Raw genomic sequence first — 22,160 nt, forward strand, 5'->3', positions numbered from 1 at the left:
AGCAACCTGGGCTGAGTGAGGTGGGCCTAGCGGTTCCGCTTCTATGGTGTCTTGGTCATCTACGACTGCGTATCCAGTACACAAGTCTCCCGAGTCTGACTGTCTGTGACAACTACCGTCCGTGTAGAACGTGAGTTCTGCATCTTCTAGTGGATTGTCACTGATGTCAGGCCTTGCGGTAAAATTTTGGGTCAAATATTCCATACAATCATGTGTATCTTCCTTTGCATTAAATCCTCCTTCCCCATCACTCTCACCTCCCACCCTTTGTGCCTGTCCAGGCACACCTGGGAGAAATGTTGCAGGGTTTAATGCGCTGCATCTCCTTATGGTGATGTTTACTGGGGCCATTAGTGCCAATTCCCATCTCGTAAACCTTGCTGATGAGACATGTCTGGTTTGGGCAGAATTCAATAAGGCCGATACCGCATGTGGTGTATGGATTGTGAGGTTGTGGCCTAGCACGACATCTTCGCTTTTCGTCACTAGCAATGCTATCGCCGCAACGCTACGCAAGCATGTGGGGAGGGATCGCGCTACCGTGTCTAGCTGAGCGCTGTAGTATGCAATTGGCCTGCTGGCATCACCGTGTTTTTGTGTTAGTACACCTGCTGCGCACCCAGCACTTTCTGTTCCGTATAGTTCAAAGGGTTTCCCATAGTCTGGCATACCTAGTGCTGGTGCCTGCGTTAGGCACTGTTTGAGTCTCTCAAATGCTGTTTCAGATTCGTCTGTATGCGAAATCCGATCAGGTTTGTTTGAAGAGACCATTTCCTGCAAAGGTAGCGCCAATATGGAAAACCCTGGGATCCAATTACGGCAATACCCACACATTCCTAAAAACGTTCTGATCTGTTGCTGGGTTTGTGGCAGTGTCATGTCTCTAATGGCTTGGATTCTATCAGCGGTCAGGTGTCTCAGTCCTTGTGTTAGACAGTGTCCCAAGTATTTTACCTTAGCTTGGCATAATTGCAACTTGTCTTTGGAGACCTTGTGACCTGTGTCTGAAAGATGAAACAGGAGCTGTTTCGTATCCTTCAGGGATGCCTCCAATGAATCAGAACACAGTAGTAGATCATCCACGTACTGTATCAACACTGATCCACTTTCCGGTTGGAAAGACTGTAAACAATCATGCAAAGCCTGAGAAAATATACTTGGACTATCTATGAAACCTTGGGGTAACCGAGTCCACGTGTATTGGACTCCTCTGTATGTGAATGCAAACAAATATTGGCTGTCAGGGTGCAGAGGTACCGAAAAGAAAGCGGAGCAGAGGTCAATAACAGTGAAAAATTTGGCAGTGGGAGGAATTTGCATTAGGATGACAGCTGGATTAGGCACTACGGGGAACTGACTCTCAACTATTTTGTTAATCCCCCTTAGATCCTGCACTAGCCTGTAACCCCTCCCCCCACTCTTTTTAACAGGGAAGATGGGACTATTTGCTGTGCTGGACGTTCTTACTAGAATGCCCTGTTGTAGCAAGCGCTCTATTACCGGGAAAACTCCTAACTCCACCTCTGGCTTCAGAGGATACTGTGGGATTTTTGGAGCTATCCTACCATCTTTTACTTGTACTACTACTGGAGCTACGTTTGCCATTAATCCAGTGTCCTGTCCATCTTTTGTCCAAAGTGACTCTGGTATCTGAGATGTCATCTCTTCTATTTGGGATGGATTCCTATTTGTCATAATGGAATGTGACATTAATTTTGATGGGGAGTCTAACATGTCTCGTACTTCCTGAGCGTGATTCTCAGGGATGTCCAAGAATACACCTTCAGGAGTACAATAAATGACGCAACCCATTTTACATAGTAAGTCTCTTCCCAGGAGATTAGTTGGTGCAGATGCAGCCAGCAAAAAGGAATGCTTGGTATGCAAAGGCCCTATTGTAATCTCGGCTGGTTTGCTAACAGGGTAGTGCTGGACTACTCCTGTTACTCCCATGGCTGGAATTGTCCTACCAGTGGTTCTCATGCCCACTGTCGAATTTATCACTGACTTGGCCGCCCCTGTGTCTACAAGAAAGTTTAAAGTTTTACCAGCTACATTGATTGCAATCTCTGGTTCGCTTCCAAGACTGGCAATCAATTTAACTGGTTGCAGATTACAGGTATGGCCACACCCCTATTGGGTATGCTGACCCCCCTGAATCCCATTGGCAGCAACTATTTGTGAGGGAGTTAGCTGGGAACTACCAGAGGCATGCCAATCTCTGTTTGGGGGATATCTTTTTGTTTCCCCTGTATGTGGCTCAAAGCTCCGCCTCTGTGGACCCTGCTCCCAATGTCGTGTGTTGTGTTGTTGTCTAGGGGGTTGAAAAGATCTTTGTACATTTCTTACTCTACAGTCTCGTGCAAAATGTCCTGGTTTGTTACAAGAAAAACATGTTATTACACTTGCCTTACCCACAGGATTCGGTGGTACATACGCAGGCTGCCTTGTGGTCAGCGCCTGTATACTTACGGACATCAACTTATCACTTTGCGACTCCCTGTGCCTAGTGATATTTCTGTCGTGATCAATAGCAGCCTCTCTCAAGGTGGACACTGACAGACCTCGCCAACATGGCTGCGTGGTCTGTACCCTAGCTTTTAATGTTTCTTTCAAACCATCCATCAGTACAGATACTGCTACTTCTCGATGGTTTGGGTTGGTCTTAATGTCCTCTATACCAGTGTACTTTGCCATTTCTAATAGTGCCCGGTGAAAATATTCTGTTGCCGTTTCGGACTCCTTTTGCTTAATGGAAAATATTTTATTCCATTTAACAACGGCAGGGAAATACTCCTTTAGCTGTAAATTTATCCTTTTTACATTATCCTTGTTGTACACGTCAGTAAGCGGTACATCTTTATCCAATGCACAATCAGCTAAAAACTGAGTTGCATCAACATTGGAAGGTAAACAAGCTCTTAGCAGTATCTGCCAATCCTTGTTGTTGGGTTCTACCGTGTTACCTAAATCCCTGATGTATTTTTGGCTAGCAACTAAATCCTTCCTGGGGTCAGGAAATTCGGACACTATTGTTCTTAATTCCATTCTGGAAAATGGAGTGTACATGGCAATGTTCCTTATGGGAGTGGCGCCAGACACATCTGTTTTTCCATTGGGAACTGCTATTACCCTTACAGGAGCAATTCTAACAGCCTCTTCCTGTGTAGATTCTACAGCTTGTTGTGGTACAATTGTTTCAGTGTAGTGCATGGTGCCGTACTTACCCGTTGACACGACCTCACCTATCCCTCCGCTAGGGGCTTTCACTAATCTCGTGGGTGTCGCTGTGCCTACTGTGGTCTCTGCTACGGTGGCTGCAAGAGAGAGAGCTGAAATTGTTGCTGAATCGTCTTCTTGATCACACTCCTGAGGAAGGTTCAAAACAGGGTACATCTTGCACGGGTTAATACTTGCATGAGTTATTTGGTTAACATCATTAACATTTACAGTGTTACTAAGAGTTTGTGTTTTACAACCCTGTGCGTTTCTCTCCGCAATCAACTTCTCTCCTGCAATGTATGGTGGAGGAGGAGCTGTGGCAATCAACTTCCTGACTGCCCCAGATCCTGCTGCCAGAGCCAAACCTCTCTGTATCTCACCTTCCTGGTGCCATAACTGTAAGTAATCATGATGCTGAATTCGTCTCTTTGATGATTTTACGAGACATATCCTCCTCCTTAAATTTTGTAACACCTCTGGACTGAAGCTACCTATTCTTGGGAACTTGTCCCTGTCTTGTACAGTCATTCTTTGCCATTCATCACATAAAACCTCTGTGTGACTACCGTATTTTTCACACATAATGTATCTTGCCGACCCAATTGGTCGGTCCTCCGAATCAACCTGAACCTGGGTTGATCGCCCCCTACCGGAACAAATGGCCCCCATAATCTGTAGGCGTTGCTTATTCCTCCTTGGATCTTTTATCTCAAGGCTTTCAGCGCACCCTTACAAACAAACCAAGATGTCCTTGGGCAGGCCGGCGGTGGTGGTTTATCAAGTACCCCACTTACTTCTCGCCCACGTTGGCCTATGCCGCAATCACTGTAAACCAGAGCTGTGGTACCCAACCCAGGGCCCCTGTGAACCTTTAGTTTACTGGAACATATGAGGGTTACCCGCAGGACACTTACTCTTTCCAGTAAAGTTGGGGTTGTTAGATAGTTCCTGAGTGACCAGCGAACTTCCCTTCCAAAAAAAAAAAAAATTACACAAATCACGTCAGAATGTACAGATAGCGTTTGTGACCACTTTACTCTAATGGTATTAGGTCAGATTACTAACTACTGCACACAATAACGTGCGGTCCAATCGTTCAGTATACGAGCACTACTTGTCATGTACTGAAAGATCAATGGAATCGATGTTTCCGGCTGCGATTCCTTCAACCAGAGCTTGTATGGCCTATATGGGTTCTGCACCAACACCCCAGGCGTTGTGCCACTGGACTTTTATAGCGGACCTTTTTACCTTATGACCTCCTGGTCTGTTCCTTATGACCTCCTGGTCTGTTACCCTTACCTTATGGTCCGCTATACTCTAATGCTCAAATATTATTTAACCAGAGATGCCTCCCTGGCCACCGTATATGTCACTTACACGTATGTTCCTTAACGAGTACTCGACTTTCCTTTTGGTTCCACCTTAAAGTTATATAAACTTTTGTATACAAACACACTCACTCAACACATGTACACTTTGTTTCTATATCTATTTCTGCGCAGAAATTGTCTTCAGGCCAAAAGTGTTACCAATTAGGAGCAGGATCTGTTAAACTAAATTTCAGATTTTCCAAAAAATAGATTTGCGTTATTTACCGCTGTGCGTTACTTATCGCTTTTGCGCTAATTATCGCTTTGCGCTAATTATCGCTTTGCGCTAATTCAACTTTTCGTGACTTGGGCTACGTGGGCGTAACCAGACGCTACGTTGCGTAATGAACGCTGCGTGCGTCTGCCTTTTGGATTGCGTACGCTAGTCTTTGTTAGCGACACGTGTACGCAATGCAAAGGATCCACCGTAACACAATATATTTATTTATCAATGTAGATGATCCCTGATCATCTACCGCAATCCACACTGACTGCCTTGTATCTCAGACAAACCGTGTGTTTGTTCTATACTTTAACTATTACCTTTACTATGAAATAACAGCAAATCTCTTCTTAGCACTTTCTATCAACTATAAAATTTTGGCAAACAGGAATAGTGATATACGAAAAAAATGAAATACACAAGTGAAAAGAAATGCAGGTATGTATGCGTACGCAAGACAAAAGAAAAATAAACAGTTTTAAAAAAAGACACAAGCGTTTTGTTCTTACTTCCGGTTACCGGGTTCCTTCAGCACTCTTTGTCTAAGCGAAGCAGACGCTTATCCCGTCAGCAACTGCGAGATAACCTCCCACCCTTTTGCTGGGGGATAATGTCTGCTGATCTACCTAGTGCAGATGTGAAAAGGACCGGACGAGCCCGCAATTGACAATGTTAAATTCCTTTGTCGTATAAACAACCCTTATGAAGCTAAGAACACTGTACGCTGTTTACTTAAGAAGTACCGTAATGGTACGCTATCTGCGTAGCGATCGCTCAGCCGTAGGCGAGACGCTCAAGCGTCACGTTCGCTCACGGCCCAGTGATCACAGGACACGTTATTGGTTATGTCTAGGGGAATGATTCGCTGTAGCGTAGCGTACGCTCGAGACCACGAGGAGGTCACCAGCGGTGCAGGCGCTCACAGCACAATACCTTTATATTTAAACCTTTTAACAATGTAATGCGCTATATATCTTAATGTGAATACAGGGTGTAAGTGCAACCTTGTGTAACCTGACTAACTACAAAGCTGATTGAACGTCACCGACGCTCAAGTGAACACTTAACACTATAGAAAATACACAGATACTTGTTTAGGGTTCCAAAGCCTATTATCTGTATTATATCTAGAATACTTGTAAAAGGGGATAACAGTACATATGATACACTACAATATAACAGAGACTTCCTAACCACAGAACTAAACAATAAATACAAAAAGACAATACTACACTGACCTAAATGCAATACGATACAATACTATAATACTATAAGGTATTTAAGAGAAAAAGAGGAGAGAGAGAGAGAGAGAGAGATTGGCTCGCAGAAAGACAATGATTATGGAGAGAACTTACGCACAAAGGGTATGATCGCCAGCGCCTCGATATCCAGCTCCCGATTATCAGCAGATAACCGTTGATGAGAGAGTGAGAGCTGGATGTGGTCGACCTGCCTATTTATGCTCCACACACAATGCAATCTCCTGGTCCTACAATCCCATTGTCCATTGGCCGAAGGAATTCGGCCCCGCATCATAACAAAAGGTCATAGGGTGATTCATACAGGTGGGCTGTGACGATTTCCAACAGCTCAGGTGGGTGGGAAACTGAGTTTCCCGCCGCATACCTGAGTATGTGCAAATCATAGAAATGGACATAAACTTCTTATGTCCATAACTATTCGCACGAGCGATTAATACGCTCCAAACCAACACCGGAATATTGCTAATTAAATACTCTTCCGATGGGTACCAAACACTGCAGTATGATTCCTGTTAAACCCTTCGTACGATGCAAAGAGGGACTCCTCAGCTCTGGGACATTATACTTTAACCAAACTTACAGAAACTATCAAAGGGATCATGATCTATAAACTACATTAATTGTGAACATTTGTAACTAATGAGTCGCACGCTACGATCACATAAACTCTACCGTAAATGCGCATACTGCGCGTGCGAGTGCACGCTATTGCGGGTATGCGCTTCCACGGGAGAGCGTACGCATGCGCAGCACGGACCAGTGTGCGGTGCAAATATGGCAACGTGCATTGAGACATTTTTTTCTGACTTTGACAATGTAATATGATGGACATGCTTCTTTACTTCTGTACATTTTAATACAATTTTTTTGTAATGAAAGAACAGTTCATGCTTATGTTTTAAAATTAATGATAATTGTGAAAACCACTGGGTCCCCTGTATTTATAGGTTGTAATCACCTCTGGGCGACAATTTCCCTTTCTTATATATATAGATATAGATATAGAGATATAGAGATATATATATAGATATATATAGATATATATATAATTTAACCATAAGCCACACAATGTACTGTAGGAATCCGCTTTAAAAATCTGGTAGGCCATATAAAACAGATGTGGTAGATACAATACTAAATCCACTATTCCCTACACTACAAAGAAAAAATTCTAAAAGAAATGTAAGACATGAGGCCAGTAGAACCCCCAGCCACACATAAACTGATCAGTGTCATAAAATAAGGTTAGTAGGAAAAAAAAGCAGGAGAGCATAAGTTATTGAAAGCCTCTTCATGTTATTGCCCCTAGAAGGCCTGGAGACAGGGGTAAAATATACTTGTTGGGAGGCAAGACAAATCCCCTTGCGGGCAGCAACCATACGTCGGATACTGGGAAAGCCAGCCAGTAACTGTGAGCAGGTACAAGTAGATATGTGCCGACCAGCAATTTCCATGGGTAACAGTGCAGGATTTCTGATAACTACTCCAAAATGTAACAGTCATGCCACATAAGGTAGGGGGTGGAAATCAGAATGCCCAAGTGTCCGGCAGATAGTCCCACAGTCCATCTTAACATTAGAACACAAATCGCCCAGAGAGGGGAAGAGGTTGGATGTAGTGGGGTTAACCCCTTCTGAGTACTGAGAACTTGAAGTAGGAGGACCGGACATCACAGCAGTTGAAGAGGCAGCATCTGTAATGGTGTCTGCAGTCCTGGAGGGGGGATCAGTAGATATCATCAGTGTCCAGGCGAGACAGCAGGCGGGCTACACAATCCTCTAGAAATGGTATCAGTAAGTCACTAAGTTCTTGTGCCAAGCGAGTGACAAAAGTGTAATGCATATCCAATAAGGCAGGGGTTGCCATTAGTGACTGTATGTAGGAAAGGTGTGTGGCTTTACAGTCCTGACTAGTAGCGGTTGGACACAGCGTTCCAGCGGGAAAGTTCAGTGCGACGGGTGTAGCGTGTGGCATTTCACAGTGGGCAGCTGAGTTTCAGATAGTGGGACAAGCCCTGACTGCATATTATCGCTAAAGACGAGAGCAGCACAATAGGGGAAGCTAGCAAGTACTCCCCCATGATAGCGCTGCGGGCGGTCATACACGCCTGAAACCTTGCAGGCTGGACTCTGGCGTGAAGAAAACGGCTCCGGACCCGGGACCTGAACACAAAGCTGCAGCAGGATATAAAGGTGTCTGCAGACAGCCATTGGTGCAGAGTCCTGGATTAACTTTACACTTTAAAGAGAATTCTGGAGATCAGGGTCCGGTGCCCATGTAAAAAGAGGCCACGCTTTGTGCCCCGCACACTGGAAGTCCCTGATTTCTCTTGTTTGGTAATGCAGCTGCATATTCTCAAAATAGGTCAAACGAAAGTGATCCAGGAGAGTGCCGCGATGTGGCGCTCCCTGATTGGCTGAAGGGACTCTGTGACAGGAGTCACGGGGGGTCCCGGCAGTCGGGGAAAGTGGTCCCATGTGTAAACATGGGGCCCCTTACAGTGCGTGGTTCGGGTTTTTCGGTTTGTTTTTTTGCCAAGTACGTGGATTACAAGCTCAGAAGAGGACAGTTCTACATTGGATTTTTGTGAGAATAATTTTATTTTCAGGTAACCCATGGATTCTACTTGGAGAAGTGGACCGACCCTCGTGTGAACATAGGTAAGTATGTGTGAATGTAGGTGTGCATGTATGTAATAAAGTTGTACTTTCAAGGTGTGTGTTCTGTTTTTATTTGGGTATTTTTTTTGTAGTAGTACTACAGGTACCAGCGGGCCCGTTTTTCCACCGCATGCTGGTACTTGTGGTTCTCCAAGTACCAGCTTGCGGAGTAGGCTTACTGGGACTTGTAGTACTGCTACAAAAAACAATATTCTATTTTTTTCACAAGGCTATCAGCCCCCCATCCGCAGCCCTTGGATGGGGGGGGACAGCCTCGGGCTCCACCCCTGGCCCTTGGGTGGCTGGAGGGGGGGCAACCCCTAGATTTAAGGGGTTCCCACTCCTCCAGGGTACCCCCGGCCAGGGGTGACTAATTAGTGATTTAATGCCAGGGCCGCAGGGACCTATATAAAAGTGTCCCCCGGCTGTGGCATTATCTCTCTGACTAGTGGAGCCCGGTGCTGGTTCCAAAAATACAGGGTCCACTACGCTTTTTGTCCCCCGTATTTTTGGCACCAGGATCAGGCGCAGAGCCCGGTGCTGGTTGTTAAAATATGGGGGAACCCCTGTCAATTTTCCCCCCATATTTTTGCAACCAGGACCGGCTCAAAGAGCCTGAGGCTGGTTATGCTTAGGAGGGGGGACCCCACGCAAATTTTTTCCCCAGTTTTTACATTAAACAGACCCTTTCCCATAGATAACCATGCACAGATCTCACTGATCCGTGCATGGGCCCTCATTCCGAGTTGGTCGCTCGCAAGCGGATTTTAGCAGATTTGCTCATGCTAAGCCGCCGCCTACTGGGAGTGAATCTTAGCATCTTAAAAATGCGAACGGTGTATTCGCAATATTGCGATTACACACCTCGTAGCAGTTTCTGAGTAGCTCCAGACTTACTCGGCATCTGCGATCATTTCACTGCTTGTCGTTCCTGGTTTGACGTCACAAACACACCCAGCGTTCGCCCAGACACTCCTCCGTTTCTCCGGCCACTCCTGCGTTTTTTCCGGAAACGGTAGCGTTTTTTCCCACACGCCCATAAAACGGCCTGTTTCCGCCCAGTAACACCCATTTCCTGTCAATCACATTACGATAGCCAGAACGATGAAAAAGCCGTGAGTAAAATTACTAAGTGCATAGCAAATTTACTTGGCGCAGTCGCAGTGCGAACATTGCGCATGCGCATTAAGCGGAAAATCGCTGCGATGCAAAGATTTTTACCGAGCGAACAACTCGGAATGAGGGCCATGGTTATCCAAACTCGACTGGAAAAAGCAGGTCTATTTTTTTGCTGCTTTTTTTAACGATTCGCAAAAAAATACACCCGCACTCATAGACTAACACCCAAATACGAATGAATAGTGAATACCCGTGTTGTAGGAAATAACAGCCGCGTTTGACCGATGGTCTATTCATTCGTATTTCTGAACTTTGTCAATCAAACCATTATGAATAGTCCAAACACTGCCGAGATTTGTGCTTAGTGAATTCCCGTGTTGGGACTTAGAAAAAAAAACACAAATCGGACAAACTCGATTTTTTTGTAAATTTTGGCCATGGAGTGTCCACAACAAATACAAAAGACAGGAACGAACATTTATTTTAATGGCACTAATCCTACCTATTCAAGAAAGGCAATGATTACCAGGTCAATAGGGAACACGTAATGTTAATGTATTGCTCTGTTCCTATTTTATATTGTCAAATGGAGTTTCAGTGCACGGTTTTAATGTAACTGTTTTTGTTGCCATCAGTGTGGCCACAGGAGGAGTACATAGTGGAGTATTCACTTGAATATGGATTTCTCCGGCTGTCCCAAAGCACGCGGCAGAGACTCAACATTCCTGTTATGGTGGTGACACTTGGTGAGTAATCCGTGTGTGATGGCTTGAGGCAGTGTTTTTGTAGAATAATATTTTTTTAATAGTTGCTAGGGGGATACCCTACTTTCAAGTGTTGCTGCCCACATGGTTGCAGGTGTAACATGGGCATTATAAGGCATGTAGTGCATGAATACATAAAGGATAACACGTGTCCTTTCCTGATCCATTACTGCAGTTGCCAACAGTCACCACCAGACTGGTGGGAAAGATATAAAATATTTCTACTGCGGGGTACACTGGGCTCCACAAGGATTGGACAATGGGTTGTAGAGTAGGATCTTGATCCGAGGCACCAACAGGCTCAAAGCTTTGGAAACAACAAACACAATATTCCTGGCGCTGCAATTGTAGGTTTTGATAGCAGCTCTCTCAGGGGTAATAGGTCATTTACCCCAATATAGACCAAAAGAAATGCAATATGAGAGTGCGCTTTTCAAATCCCATGTAGATTTTATTAATTTTTAAAAAAATATATTATTTGTATACACACAATTATATATAATTTGCCGGCTGGCTACATAAAAAACTTTGTTCAATTTGATAAAAAAGATAAATAATCCTAAATGCTTATATTTTCATTGTGCTGAATTTTTATCCCAATACTCCAAACACCTAAGTCACTCTGCCCAAGTCCAGATATATATAAGAACGTTAAGCAGCTTATTGCACCAGTTGTATTTGTTAGCAATTAAAGCCAAGCAGGTGGTTAATAATAATCTGAACCACAGCCTTCCTCACAGTTAAACAGTTCCATTTAGGCAGTTCATGAATTGATTTTGTTACAACTGTAACTGATTAAAAGTACTATGTAACAATATGAAACTTGTATACCATACGGAATATCTCTGTTGTCCACCTTAAGAGCATGCATACGGCGTCCCTCCTGGTTAGTGTTTCTCGTCACTGTCCGTTTTCTCTGGAGGGGAATCACTTTATGTGTCACTCGCCGTTCTTGCCCTCCCGGCGCCTGGCCGTACGGCTGGTATTTTTCCTCGTCAGCCTTCGTGGAGGTTTGCGGACTAATGTCGGGCAGTGAAGGCACGACTTCCCCTCACCTTCGGGGTGTTTGTAATCGCCGGCCAGCTGATGTGCAGAGTGCTGCGGTCTCCGTGTAAGTGTACACTTACACGGAGACCGCAGCACTCTGCACATCAGCTGGCCGGCGATTACAAACACCCCGAAGGTGAGGGGAAGTCGTGCCTTCACTGCCCGACATTAGTCCGCAAACCTCCACGAAGGCTGACGAGGAAAAATACCAGCCGTACGGCCAGGCGCCGGGAGGGCAAGAACGGCGAGTGACACATAAAGTGATTCCCCTCCAGAGAAAACGGACAGTGACGAGAAACACTAACCAGGAGGGACGCCGTATGCATGCTCTTAAGGTGGACAACAGAGATATTCCGTATGGTATACAAGTTTCATATTGTTACATAGTACTTTTAATCAGTTACAGTTGTAACAAAATCAATTCATGAACTGCCTAAATGGAACTGTTTAACTGTGAGGAAGGCTGTGGTTCAGATTATTATTAACCACCTGCTTGGCTTTAATTGCTAACAAATACAACTGGTGCAATAAGCTGCTAAACGTTCTTATATATATCTGGACTTGGGCAGAGTGACTTAGGTGTTTGGAGTATTGGGATAAAAATTCAGCACAATGAAAATATAAGCATTTAGGATTATTTATCTTTTTTATCAAATTGAACAAAGTTTTTTATGTAGCCGGCCGGCAAATTATATATAATTGTGTGTATACAAATAATAATTTTTTAAAAAAATTAATAAAATCTACATGGGATTTGAAAAGCGCACTCTCATATTGCATTTCTTTTAGGCTCAAAGCTTTGACTGTTCCCAGAATGCACAGTGCCGCCTCCTATATCACCCCGCCTCCCAGCACAGGAGCTCAGTTTTGTAAGTTGGTGCTGCAGTAAGCAGGCACTTAACAGAGGGGCTGCTCCAGGCAGCCCTAAGAAAAGCTTTTTATGAGGTAAAAAGTGAAGACTTCAAGGGCAGCAGCGGTGGTAAATGTCTTGTGACATTCACTGCTGCAGCTCCAGCTCTCCCCAGCGGCGATGTACACTCCCGAGCCCTGGTTGCCGGGTACCTACAGCGGAGGCTCCGGTTTTCTTCACGTTAGATACACATGGCTGGGGCTCTCCAGGATCGCGTGGCCGCGCTTTGGGAGGTGGTAAGTGGGTCCCGCTTGCGGGACCCGGTCTTTATCGCGATCCGGCGCGGTCAGTGGGAGGTGGGCCGTGCGCGCTGGCGGTGTACACTGTGGCAGTACAGGTGATCCCACTGGATCACCAGGGCATGGGCGCAGGTCAGGTTTTCTCTCTAAACTGGTTTTTATATCGCCCACAGTACCCGGTGGTTTTGCCAGCAGAGGGGATAAGGCTTAGACCTGAAGCCTCTCCCCCAGCCTCAGGGCGCCATTTCCAGCAAGTGTTCCTGCCCTGGAGCTGCATTTCTGTCTTTTTCTCACTCCCTGTCAGTGTCTGCGGCGCCATTATTCCTCAGCTCACAGTTCCTGGGACTGCTTGGGCAAATCCTCCTATGTAAAGCCGCCTGGTTGTCAGCGCTGTGCCTTTACATGACACTTAAGTATTCTACCTGCCTTTTTAGACAGTGATAGTTAAGAAAGAGTGCATTTAGTCAGGGTTTTATACTACAATTACCCTGTGATATACATCCAGTTCTTACTGTGTACTGTTATATCTATTGACTATTTAGCAATATAAGCTAGTCCAGTGCAGTATTATTGTCAGTAATAACCTCTGCATTGTACAAACTGTGACTTTCTGTGTGTGCATTTGATAGCTGAGTGGTGTCCATTTCGTGTCTTTCACTCAACCTGCTATCCCTATATTCCATAACCTGAGGGGGCTTGGTGCGTCAGGTGTTATCTAATATAGGATTTTCACAAAGATGTACTGTATTATGCATTTTTCCTCTGTGATTTAGTCACCATATCTCTCCTTTATCTCTGCTAGTGCTGACTACACTGCGCAGGGGTTTGGGTTTAGATGTATAGTGCTGCTGATAATTGTACTGTGTTACCTCATACTGCAAGTTATATCATGTCTGCTTCTAAAGGTAACAGTTCTGGGGCGGAACACACTGCTGGTGTTGCTAAAGCCACAGACAAATATGAGGAGAATATAGCAGCTGTGGGCTCTGGTTCTGGGGGCTGCTTGCCCCCCCCAGTGGGACTGTGGCAGCGGAGGTACATACTGACCCACCGTGGGCCGCTTTTTCCACACTTCTGCATACGCTAGTTCATAAACTAACACCCCCTATGGGCCCCCCAATGCCTGTACAACCGTATGTGGTCCCTGCAGCTAACCCGCCGTGGTCGGACGATTTATCTGTTCAATTAAAGAAGTTGAACCAGTCCTTGACTACTAAAATGTCTGACCAACGCTCGCCTAAGTCCAAGAGGTCCTCTAAGCGAGCGCTTGGCTCCTCACAATCCACTGCCGTCGCTGACACCTCGTCTGATGAAGACGGCACATATACTGACCCCACAGGTTCTGACTCGGATACGGCTGATGGGGAGGGTAGTTAACATGTGGATGTTCCTGATTTGGAGGCTACTAAGTTAATGCTGCATATTACGGATGATACCGAGCCATCCGTCCCTCCTAAGAAACCAGATAGGTTCAAGCGTCAGAAGGTGGTTAAACAAGTTTTACCTCACTCTGATCACCTAGTGGATATACGTCAAGAACCCTGGGAAAACCCGGGTACGAAGTTTTGTGCCTCAAAAGAGGATGCTGGCTCGCTATCCCCTCGCGCCAGAGCTTTCTAAGAATTGGGAAACGCCTCCTCCAGTGGACTCGCATGTGGCTAGGATGGTGGTTTCCTCAGCTCTACCTGTCACGTCTCTAAAAGAGCCTACGGATAAACGTGTGAAGGGTTGTCTGAAAGTGATTTACACCCTCACGGGTGCTGCACAGAGGCCCACTATTGCAGCTACATGGGCTGCAGAGGCTATTGAAGCATGGGCCTTCGAGTTAGAAGCTGAAATCTCCTCTGACCATGCTAGACAATGCTTGTCATATATTGTCACAGCTTCTCGATATATTAAAGAGGCGGCTTCTGATGCCGGTATCCTAGCAGCCAAGGCCTCTACTACGTCAGTCCCGGCTCGCCGGATATTGTAGCTGAGATCCTGGTCTGTGGATCTGGACTCTAGAAAAACCCTGGAGGTACTACCTTTCAAGGGAGATATTCTGTTTGGGGAGGACTTAAATAAGATAGTGGCTGACTTGGCTACTGCCAAAACTGCCTGTCTGCCTAATACCGCTCCTTCTGTGTCGAAGGCTAAAGGTATGTCCTTTCGCCCCTTTTGTCCTTAATGTAAAGCAAAAAGTTAGGCGTACCATAAGCAGGCCCGCACTTCCAAACCTGGTAAGCCAAAGTCCAAAAGAGCCTGGGCTACCCGTCAGCCAGCTGCCAAGACTGAGAAGCCTGCCGCATGACGGGGCGGGCCTCCCCCTGGGGGATCCCAGGGTGGGGGGCCGGCTTCTAGGGTATACCCAGGAATGGTTGAAGACCACTTCAGATGCCTGGGTACGGGAAGTCGTCACTCGAGGTTACGTCATAGCCTTCAAAAACCGACCCACTCATCGATTTTGCCAGACAGACGTCTCTTTGGACCAGACAAAGGCAAAAACTCTACATTCTGTGGTACAGACCCTCCTGGATACAGGAGTCGTAGTACAGGTGCCTCTTGCTCAGAGGGGCCGGGGTACTATTCTCCGCTGTTTCTAGTCCCGAAACCGAATGGGTCCTCCCGGCCCATTCTCAACCTCAAGGCATTGAACAGGTTTGTGAAGATTTCCAAGTTCCGTATGGAAACTCTTCGCTCTATAGTTCTGGCCTTTGAACCTGGGGACTACATGGTCTCCCTGGACATACAGGATGCTTACCTGCATATTCCTATAGCAGTGTCACATCCGCAATACCTGAGGTTTGCTATTGGCAACATCCATTACCAGTTTCGGGCATTACCTTTATGTTTAACCGGCTCTGCGAGTCTTCACCAAGGTTATGGCAGTGATGACGGTGGCACTCCGCCGTCAAGGGGTCAGGATACTGCCGTATCTGGACGACTTGTTAATCCTGGTAAATTCCCCAGAACTTCTCCTGCGTCATCTGGATATGACGGTCCGGTTTCTACAAGCCCACGGGTGGCTCATCAACTGGAAGAAATCCTCCCTGGTCCCTGCTCAGAGCATGGTGCACCTGGGAGCGCTGTTGGACACTCACAACCAGAGGTTGTTCTTGTTTCAGGAGAAAGTCCTGAAGCTTCAGGACAGGATTCGTTGCTTCCTTTATCGTGCGCAAGTGTCGATACATTCGGCAATGCAGGTGCTGGGCCTCATGGTATCAGCATTCGACATGGTGGAGTATTCTCAATTCCATTCTCGCCCCCTCCAGAGGCTGATTCTAGCCAAGTGGGACGGCCTGCCTCACCGGATCAGATCTCAAATGATCTCCTTGACTCCGGAGGTCCGTCTGTAACTGCTTTGGTGGCTCCGGGACCAACAATTGTGCAGGGGTCGTCCCTTCTGGATATCCAACTGGATCCTATTGACGACAGATGCCAGTCTAAGAGGTTGGGGCGCTGTGCTGGAGCAGCACTCCCTTCAGGGTCGGTGGACCAAGGAGGAATCTCTCCTCTCGATCAACATTCTGGAATTGCGGGCGGTCTTCAATGCGTTGAACCTGGCCCAGCATTTAATTCAGAACCGTCCTGTTCAAGTACAGTCGGACAACGCCACCACAGTGGCTTACATAAATCATCAAGGCGGCACTCGAAGCCGTTTGGCAATGAAGGAAGCCTCACGGATTCTACGTTGGGCGGAACGCCATCTACCGGCCATATCGGCAATATTCATTCCGGTAGTCCTGAATTGGGAAGCGGACTTTCTCAGTCGTCAGGACGTACATGCCGGCGAGTGGGGCCTCCATCCAGAAGTGTTTCAACTCCTAGTGGAAAAGTGGGGTCTTCCAGATGTAAATCTAATGGCGTCTCGACACAATCACAAGGTTCCGGTCTTCGGAACAAGGACAAGGGATCCTCAAGCAGCATTCGTGGATGCGCTGGCGGTTCCGTGGAGGTTTCGGCTGCCGTTCGTGTTCCCTCCGGTGTCACTCCTGCCCAGGGTAATTCGGAAGTTCAAGCAAGTAAAAGGAAATCTGCTTCTCATAGCTCCGGTGTGGCCCAGACGGCACTGGTTCTCAGACCTGCAAGGCCTATCGTTGGACCGTCCACTTCTACTTCCACAACGCCCAGACCTCCTCGTTCAGGGCCCCTGTGTCTACTAGGACCTAGCCCGGCTGTCTTTGACGGCGAGGCTCTTGAAGCTTCCGTCTTGAGGGCTAAGGGTTTTTCTGAAGAGGTCATTAAAACTATGTTGCGAGCCCGGAAACCGGCTTCTGCTCGGATTTATCATAGGATCTGGCATTCCTACTTTGTTTGGTGCGCATCTAACAATTATGACGCTTCCAAGTTTAGTACAGCCAAACTTTTGGCTTTTCTGCAGCAAGGCCTAGATTTAGGCCTGCGTCTGGCCTTCCTCAAGGTTCATATTTTTGCCTTATCTGTGTGGTTTCAGAGAAAAATTGCGACTTTACCTGATGTTCATACTTTCACTCAGGGTGTGTTGCGTATCCTATGTCCCACCTGTGGCTCCTTGGGACTTATCGTGGTTTTCGAGGCGTTGCAGGAGCTTCCATTTGAACCCGTTGGTTCAGCTGACCTTAAGTGGCTTTCCCTTAAGGTGGTGGTCTTGCTGGCTATTGCCTCTGCTAGAAGAGTGTCGGATTTGGGTGCCTTGTCTTGTAGTTCCCCCATATCTGATTTTTCACCGTGACCTGGCGGTTCTTAGGACTCGTCCCGGATATTTACCTAAGGTGGTTTCTTCGTTCCACCTTAATCAGGAGATTGTGGTTCCGGCCTTTGTCTCTCCTGATTTGTCTCCCAAAGAGCGGTCCTTGGATGTGGTACGGGCTCTCCGTATCTATGTGAAGAGAACTACTTCTATTCGAAAATCTGATTCTCTCTTTGTTTTGTTTGGATTTCACAAACCTGGCTGGCTTGCTCACAAGCAGACCTTGGCCAGATGGATTAGAATGGTGATTCCACATGCTTATGTGAGGGCTGGTCTGTCAGCTCCTGCTCACATTACGGCCCATTCTACTCGGTCTGTTGGACCTTCTTGGGCGGCCCAATGTGGTGCGACCCTTGATCAGTTGTGCAAGGCGGGAACACGTTCATAAGGTTCTATGCCTTCGATACTGCCGCTTCCGAGGGATGCTTCCTTTGGACGCTGGGTTCTTGTGCCCGCTACAGTGCGTCCCCTCCCATAAGGAACTGCTTTAGGACATCCCCATTGTCCAATCCTTGTGGAGCCCAATGTACCCCGCAGCAGAAAACGAGTTTTATGATAAGAACTTACCTTTGTTAAAACTCTTTCTGCAAGGTACACTGGGCTCCACAAGGCGCCCACCCTGACGCACTTAGCTTCTTTGGGTTGGTATGGCATTAGCCGCTAACACTTCTCCTGTCGTGAGAGTGTGGTGTATGTGGCTACTAACCGTTGTCGTCTCTCTTCCTGCTACTGCATTGGGCTGGTTAACTAAAAACTGAGCTGCTGTGCTGGGAGGCGGGGTGATATAGGAGGCAGCGCTGTGCATTCTGGGAACAGTCAAAGCTTTGAGCCTGTTGGTGCCTCGGATCAAGATCCTACTCTACACCCCATTGTCCAATCCTTGTGGAGCCCAGTGTACCTCGCAGAAAGAGTTTTAACAAAGGTAAGTTCTTACAATAATACTCGTTTTTTATAGTTTTTTCTTACCAAGTACATCCGTCACTCTGTAGAATGAAGATAAATGAATAGGATGAGCCACACTTCTCTAGAGTTCAGAGGTTTAAGTGTTCAATTCAAGGTTGATTACAAAACAACATTTTCCTGATTTTCCAGATATAACATGTGCAGAGAGAGTTAGATTTGGGTGGGGTATTTTGTTTCTGTGCAAGGTAAATACTGGCTGCTTTATATTTACACTACAATTTAGATTTCAGTTTGAACACACCCACCCAAATCTAACTCTCTCTGCACATGTTATATCTGCGCCGCGCCCCCCCCCCCCTGCAGTGCAACATGGTTTTGCCCATTAGAGGAAAATGTTGTTTTGCAATCAACCTTGAGTTAGGCCCTAAATACATAATTTTGCTACAACAGTATATACTGACTTAATATGTTAAAGAATGCTAACTAAGCAGCATCAATAAATGTGATGAAACCATTGTCCCTCTACACCAGGCATTCCCAACCTCGGTCCCCAAGGCACACTCTAAGTGCAGGTTTTAGTGATATCCAGCCTTCAGTGCAGATTTTTTTTTACTTGAAGCCCGAGGTGCGGTGCTCCATCACCCAGTGTCTGTGCCAAACGTGCTGGGGGCATAGGTACTTGGACCCTCTCCCAAAGGAGAAGGGCCCCGTTACTCCCCTACCCCTCAGAGCCAAAAGGCCTACTGAGGGGAAAAAGGGACTGTGGGTCCCCCCTTGCCGAAGCGCAGAGGGACCCTCGTGTGTGCCCAGGGTTGGCCGAAGCTTCCCCCTGGGAACCGGAAAATGCGTCTGGTCCTCCCCCCGTGGAGAGGACCTCGGCAACGTAGGAGAGTGGGTGGCCCATAAGGGTCTCACCTAAACCCCAAAACGAAAAACGTGTACGTGACAAACGAAACAAAAATAAGTGCTGTGCTTTTCCAATCAAAAAAATAAATAATAAATAAGCCCCAGCCAAAAGGCCGGGGGGGGGGGGGGGGGGATAAAAAATTGTCCTTGCCCTAGCCAAAAGGCCAGGGCAAAGGATAAAGTGCAACAGAAGTTGGGAGTGTGACAGTGCTAGTGCCATTAAAGTGCAAGGCACCTGCACCAGTGCAAGTTAAGGCACCCCTAGGTCGCCCCAGGGGCACATGTCACCTCGAGCTTCGAAGCCGCTCCCAACCTCTTAGCCAGACCAAGTTTCATACCCACTCAGCTAGGGTCAACCCCCAGTACGAGAGTGGATACTAGACCAGGCTGTTCCTAAGCAACGTAAGGGTCCCATGATCCCATACGAGGTAGGAATACTCAGGCCAGTTTTTCTCCACTCTCAACCAGGGGCCTTGCCACACCCCAGCCTGGTACTCCACAAGGTGTTTCTCCATTCCACATCTAGGAACCTCTCATGCTCCTAGTATAAGAACAGATACTCCACCCTGTGTTTCCCTCGAGCAGGTACTACACTTGATCTTAGCCAAAAGGCCGAGAAGCCTTCAGTGCAGATGGTTTACTCAAAATAAGAGGTACTAATTAAGTCACCTGTGCTCAAGCATGGATATCACTAAAACCTGGACTGTTAGTATACCTTTTAGTACCGAGGTTGGGAATACCTGAACTACATGTTTCATTGTATTTCAGACCTTACATAGTTATTACACTTTACCATAATCTAATTACACTACACAGTTTAAGCTGTGAAATATACAGTATGGGGGCATTTTAGCCTAGATAGTGCTGGAAGGAAAAATGAGGAATGCTTCTGTGTAATAAACATTTTCATTTGGATATTATAAGTGGGAACTACTGCATGCATTACGTGTCTATCCACATATAACGATAGCAACCACCAACCATTACTCGGTAGGCTATTAAACACATTTAAAATTATAAATAAAATATGAATTGAACTATTTCATAGACAGGATTTTTTTATATTGTTTTTAAATCCACATGCTAATTTTCAAGCACACTTATAGCTTTATCAAAGATGACCTGAATACATTTATCATCTATTGCGCTCTATATACTCCGTTTTAATAAATCAAATGTTTTATGTGATAATATCACTACTGTATCTTACATGGTTTATATGCGAGTATATAAAAGCACACGGCTGTGCCTTCATACAGATTAGATTTACTGTAAGGAGTGCATTAGTCCTTAAAATATTCAAGGTTATATTTCTACCGTGATAAGAGAATTTAGAGATCCAGACTGGGATAATCCTTTAGACAAACTAATACGATGTGGTCCTTCTGACAAAATATCTGTCTTTATCATTATGATTCTTAGGAAATCCCTGTGACCATACTGCTTCACAGTCAGGGATGGGGACAGCTATTAATTAAATGTCCTGCTTTCACAACTCACGTCTGAGTCCATTTTGTTTAAGTTTGGGATCGTTATATTGCAACATTATCTTTTCCAGTTCCCAGGGGGATTCATAACAGCTTGCATCTGACTTCTTGGTATGGGTTGAGAATATTGGATGGTGACTTCCCATTACTTTATAAAGTAATTTTTTTGTGCAAACTATATTCTGGCATGGGTAGCAAGTGTCCCATATTCTACCTTACTCAAACTGTGGTTTTATATCTTGTACTTTAGTACTATCTTACAATTTTTCATTTCTTTTTATTGTCACTGACTAGAATCTGACGAGATGTGTAAATTGTATTTTGTGAATACTCAGCAATTTATTGTATTTTTGTCACAATGTTATTCTCATACATGGCATATACTTTCATGCTTCAATTAAAATATATCCAAGTTTATAAAGCTATTTACATGGTACTTGCATTAACATCACATACAGTGCACCTGGAAAGTATTCACAGCGCTTCACTTTTTCCACATTTTGTTATGTTACAGCCTTATTCCAAACTGGAATAAGTTAATTTTTCCCTCAGAATTCTAGACACAATACACCATAATGTCAAAGTGAAAAGTTTTTTTTTTTTTAGAGATGTTTGCAAATTTATTAAAATTAAAAACTAAGAAATCACATGTACATAAGTATTCTCAGCCTTTGCTCAATACTTTGTTGATTCACCTTTGACAGCAATTACAGCCTCAAGTCTTTTTGAATATGATGCCACAAGCTTGGCACACCTATCTTTGAGCAGTATCTCCCATTCCTCTGTGCAGCACCTCTCAAGCTCCATCAGGTTGGATGGGAAGCATCGGTGCAGAGCCATATTCATTTCTCTCCAGAGATGTTCAATCGGATTCAAGTCTGGGCTCTGGCTGGGCCACTCAAGGACATTCACAGAGTTGTCCTGAATCCACTCCTTTGATATCTTGGCTGTGTGCTTAGGGTTGTTGTCCTGCTGAAAGATGATCCATCATCCTAATCTGAGGTCAAGAGCGCTCTGGAGCAGGTTTTCATCCAGGATGCCTCTGTACATTGCTGCATTCATCTTTCCCTCTATCCTGACTAGTGTCCCAGTTCCTGCCACTGAAAAACATCCCCACAGCATGATGCTGCTCACCACCATGCTTCACTGTAGGGATCTTATTGGCCTGGTGATGAGCGGTGCCTGGTTTCCTCCAAATTTGACACCTGGCATTCACGCCAATGAGTTCAATCTTTGTCTCAACAGACCAGAGAATTTTGTTTCTCATGGTCTGAGAGTCCTTCAGGTGCATTTTGGCAAACTCCAGACGGGCTGCCATGTGCTTTTTACTAAGG

At 45.8% G+C, this 22,160-nt stretch overlaps 1 protein-coding gene across 1 annotated transcript in view; it reads left to right on the forward strand.

Annotated features, from left to right (window-relative positions):
• The window catches only part of TMEM259 (transmembrane protein 259), a 160,153-nt gene that overhangs the window by 92,002 nt on the left and 45,991 nt on the right, over positions 1 to 22,160 (forward strand). The window contains exon 5 of the mRNA XM_063914368.1: positions 10,495 to 10,605. Within this exon, the coding sequence (XP_063770438.1) occupies positions 10,495 to 10,605 (111 nt within the window). The remainder of the gene's footprint in view (positions 1 to 10,494; positions 10,606 to 22,160) is intronic.

This window comes from Pseudophryne corroboree, chromosome 1 (assembly GCF_028390025.1).
Source record: "Pseudophryne corroboree isolate aPseCor3 chromosome 1, aPseCor3.hap2, whole genome shotgun sequence".
Taxonomy (NCBI): Eukaryota; Metazoa; Chordata; class Amphibia; order Anura; family Myobatrachidae; genus Pseudophryne; species Pseudophryne corroboree.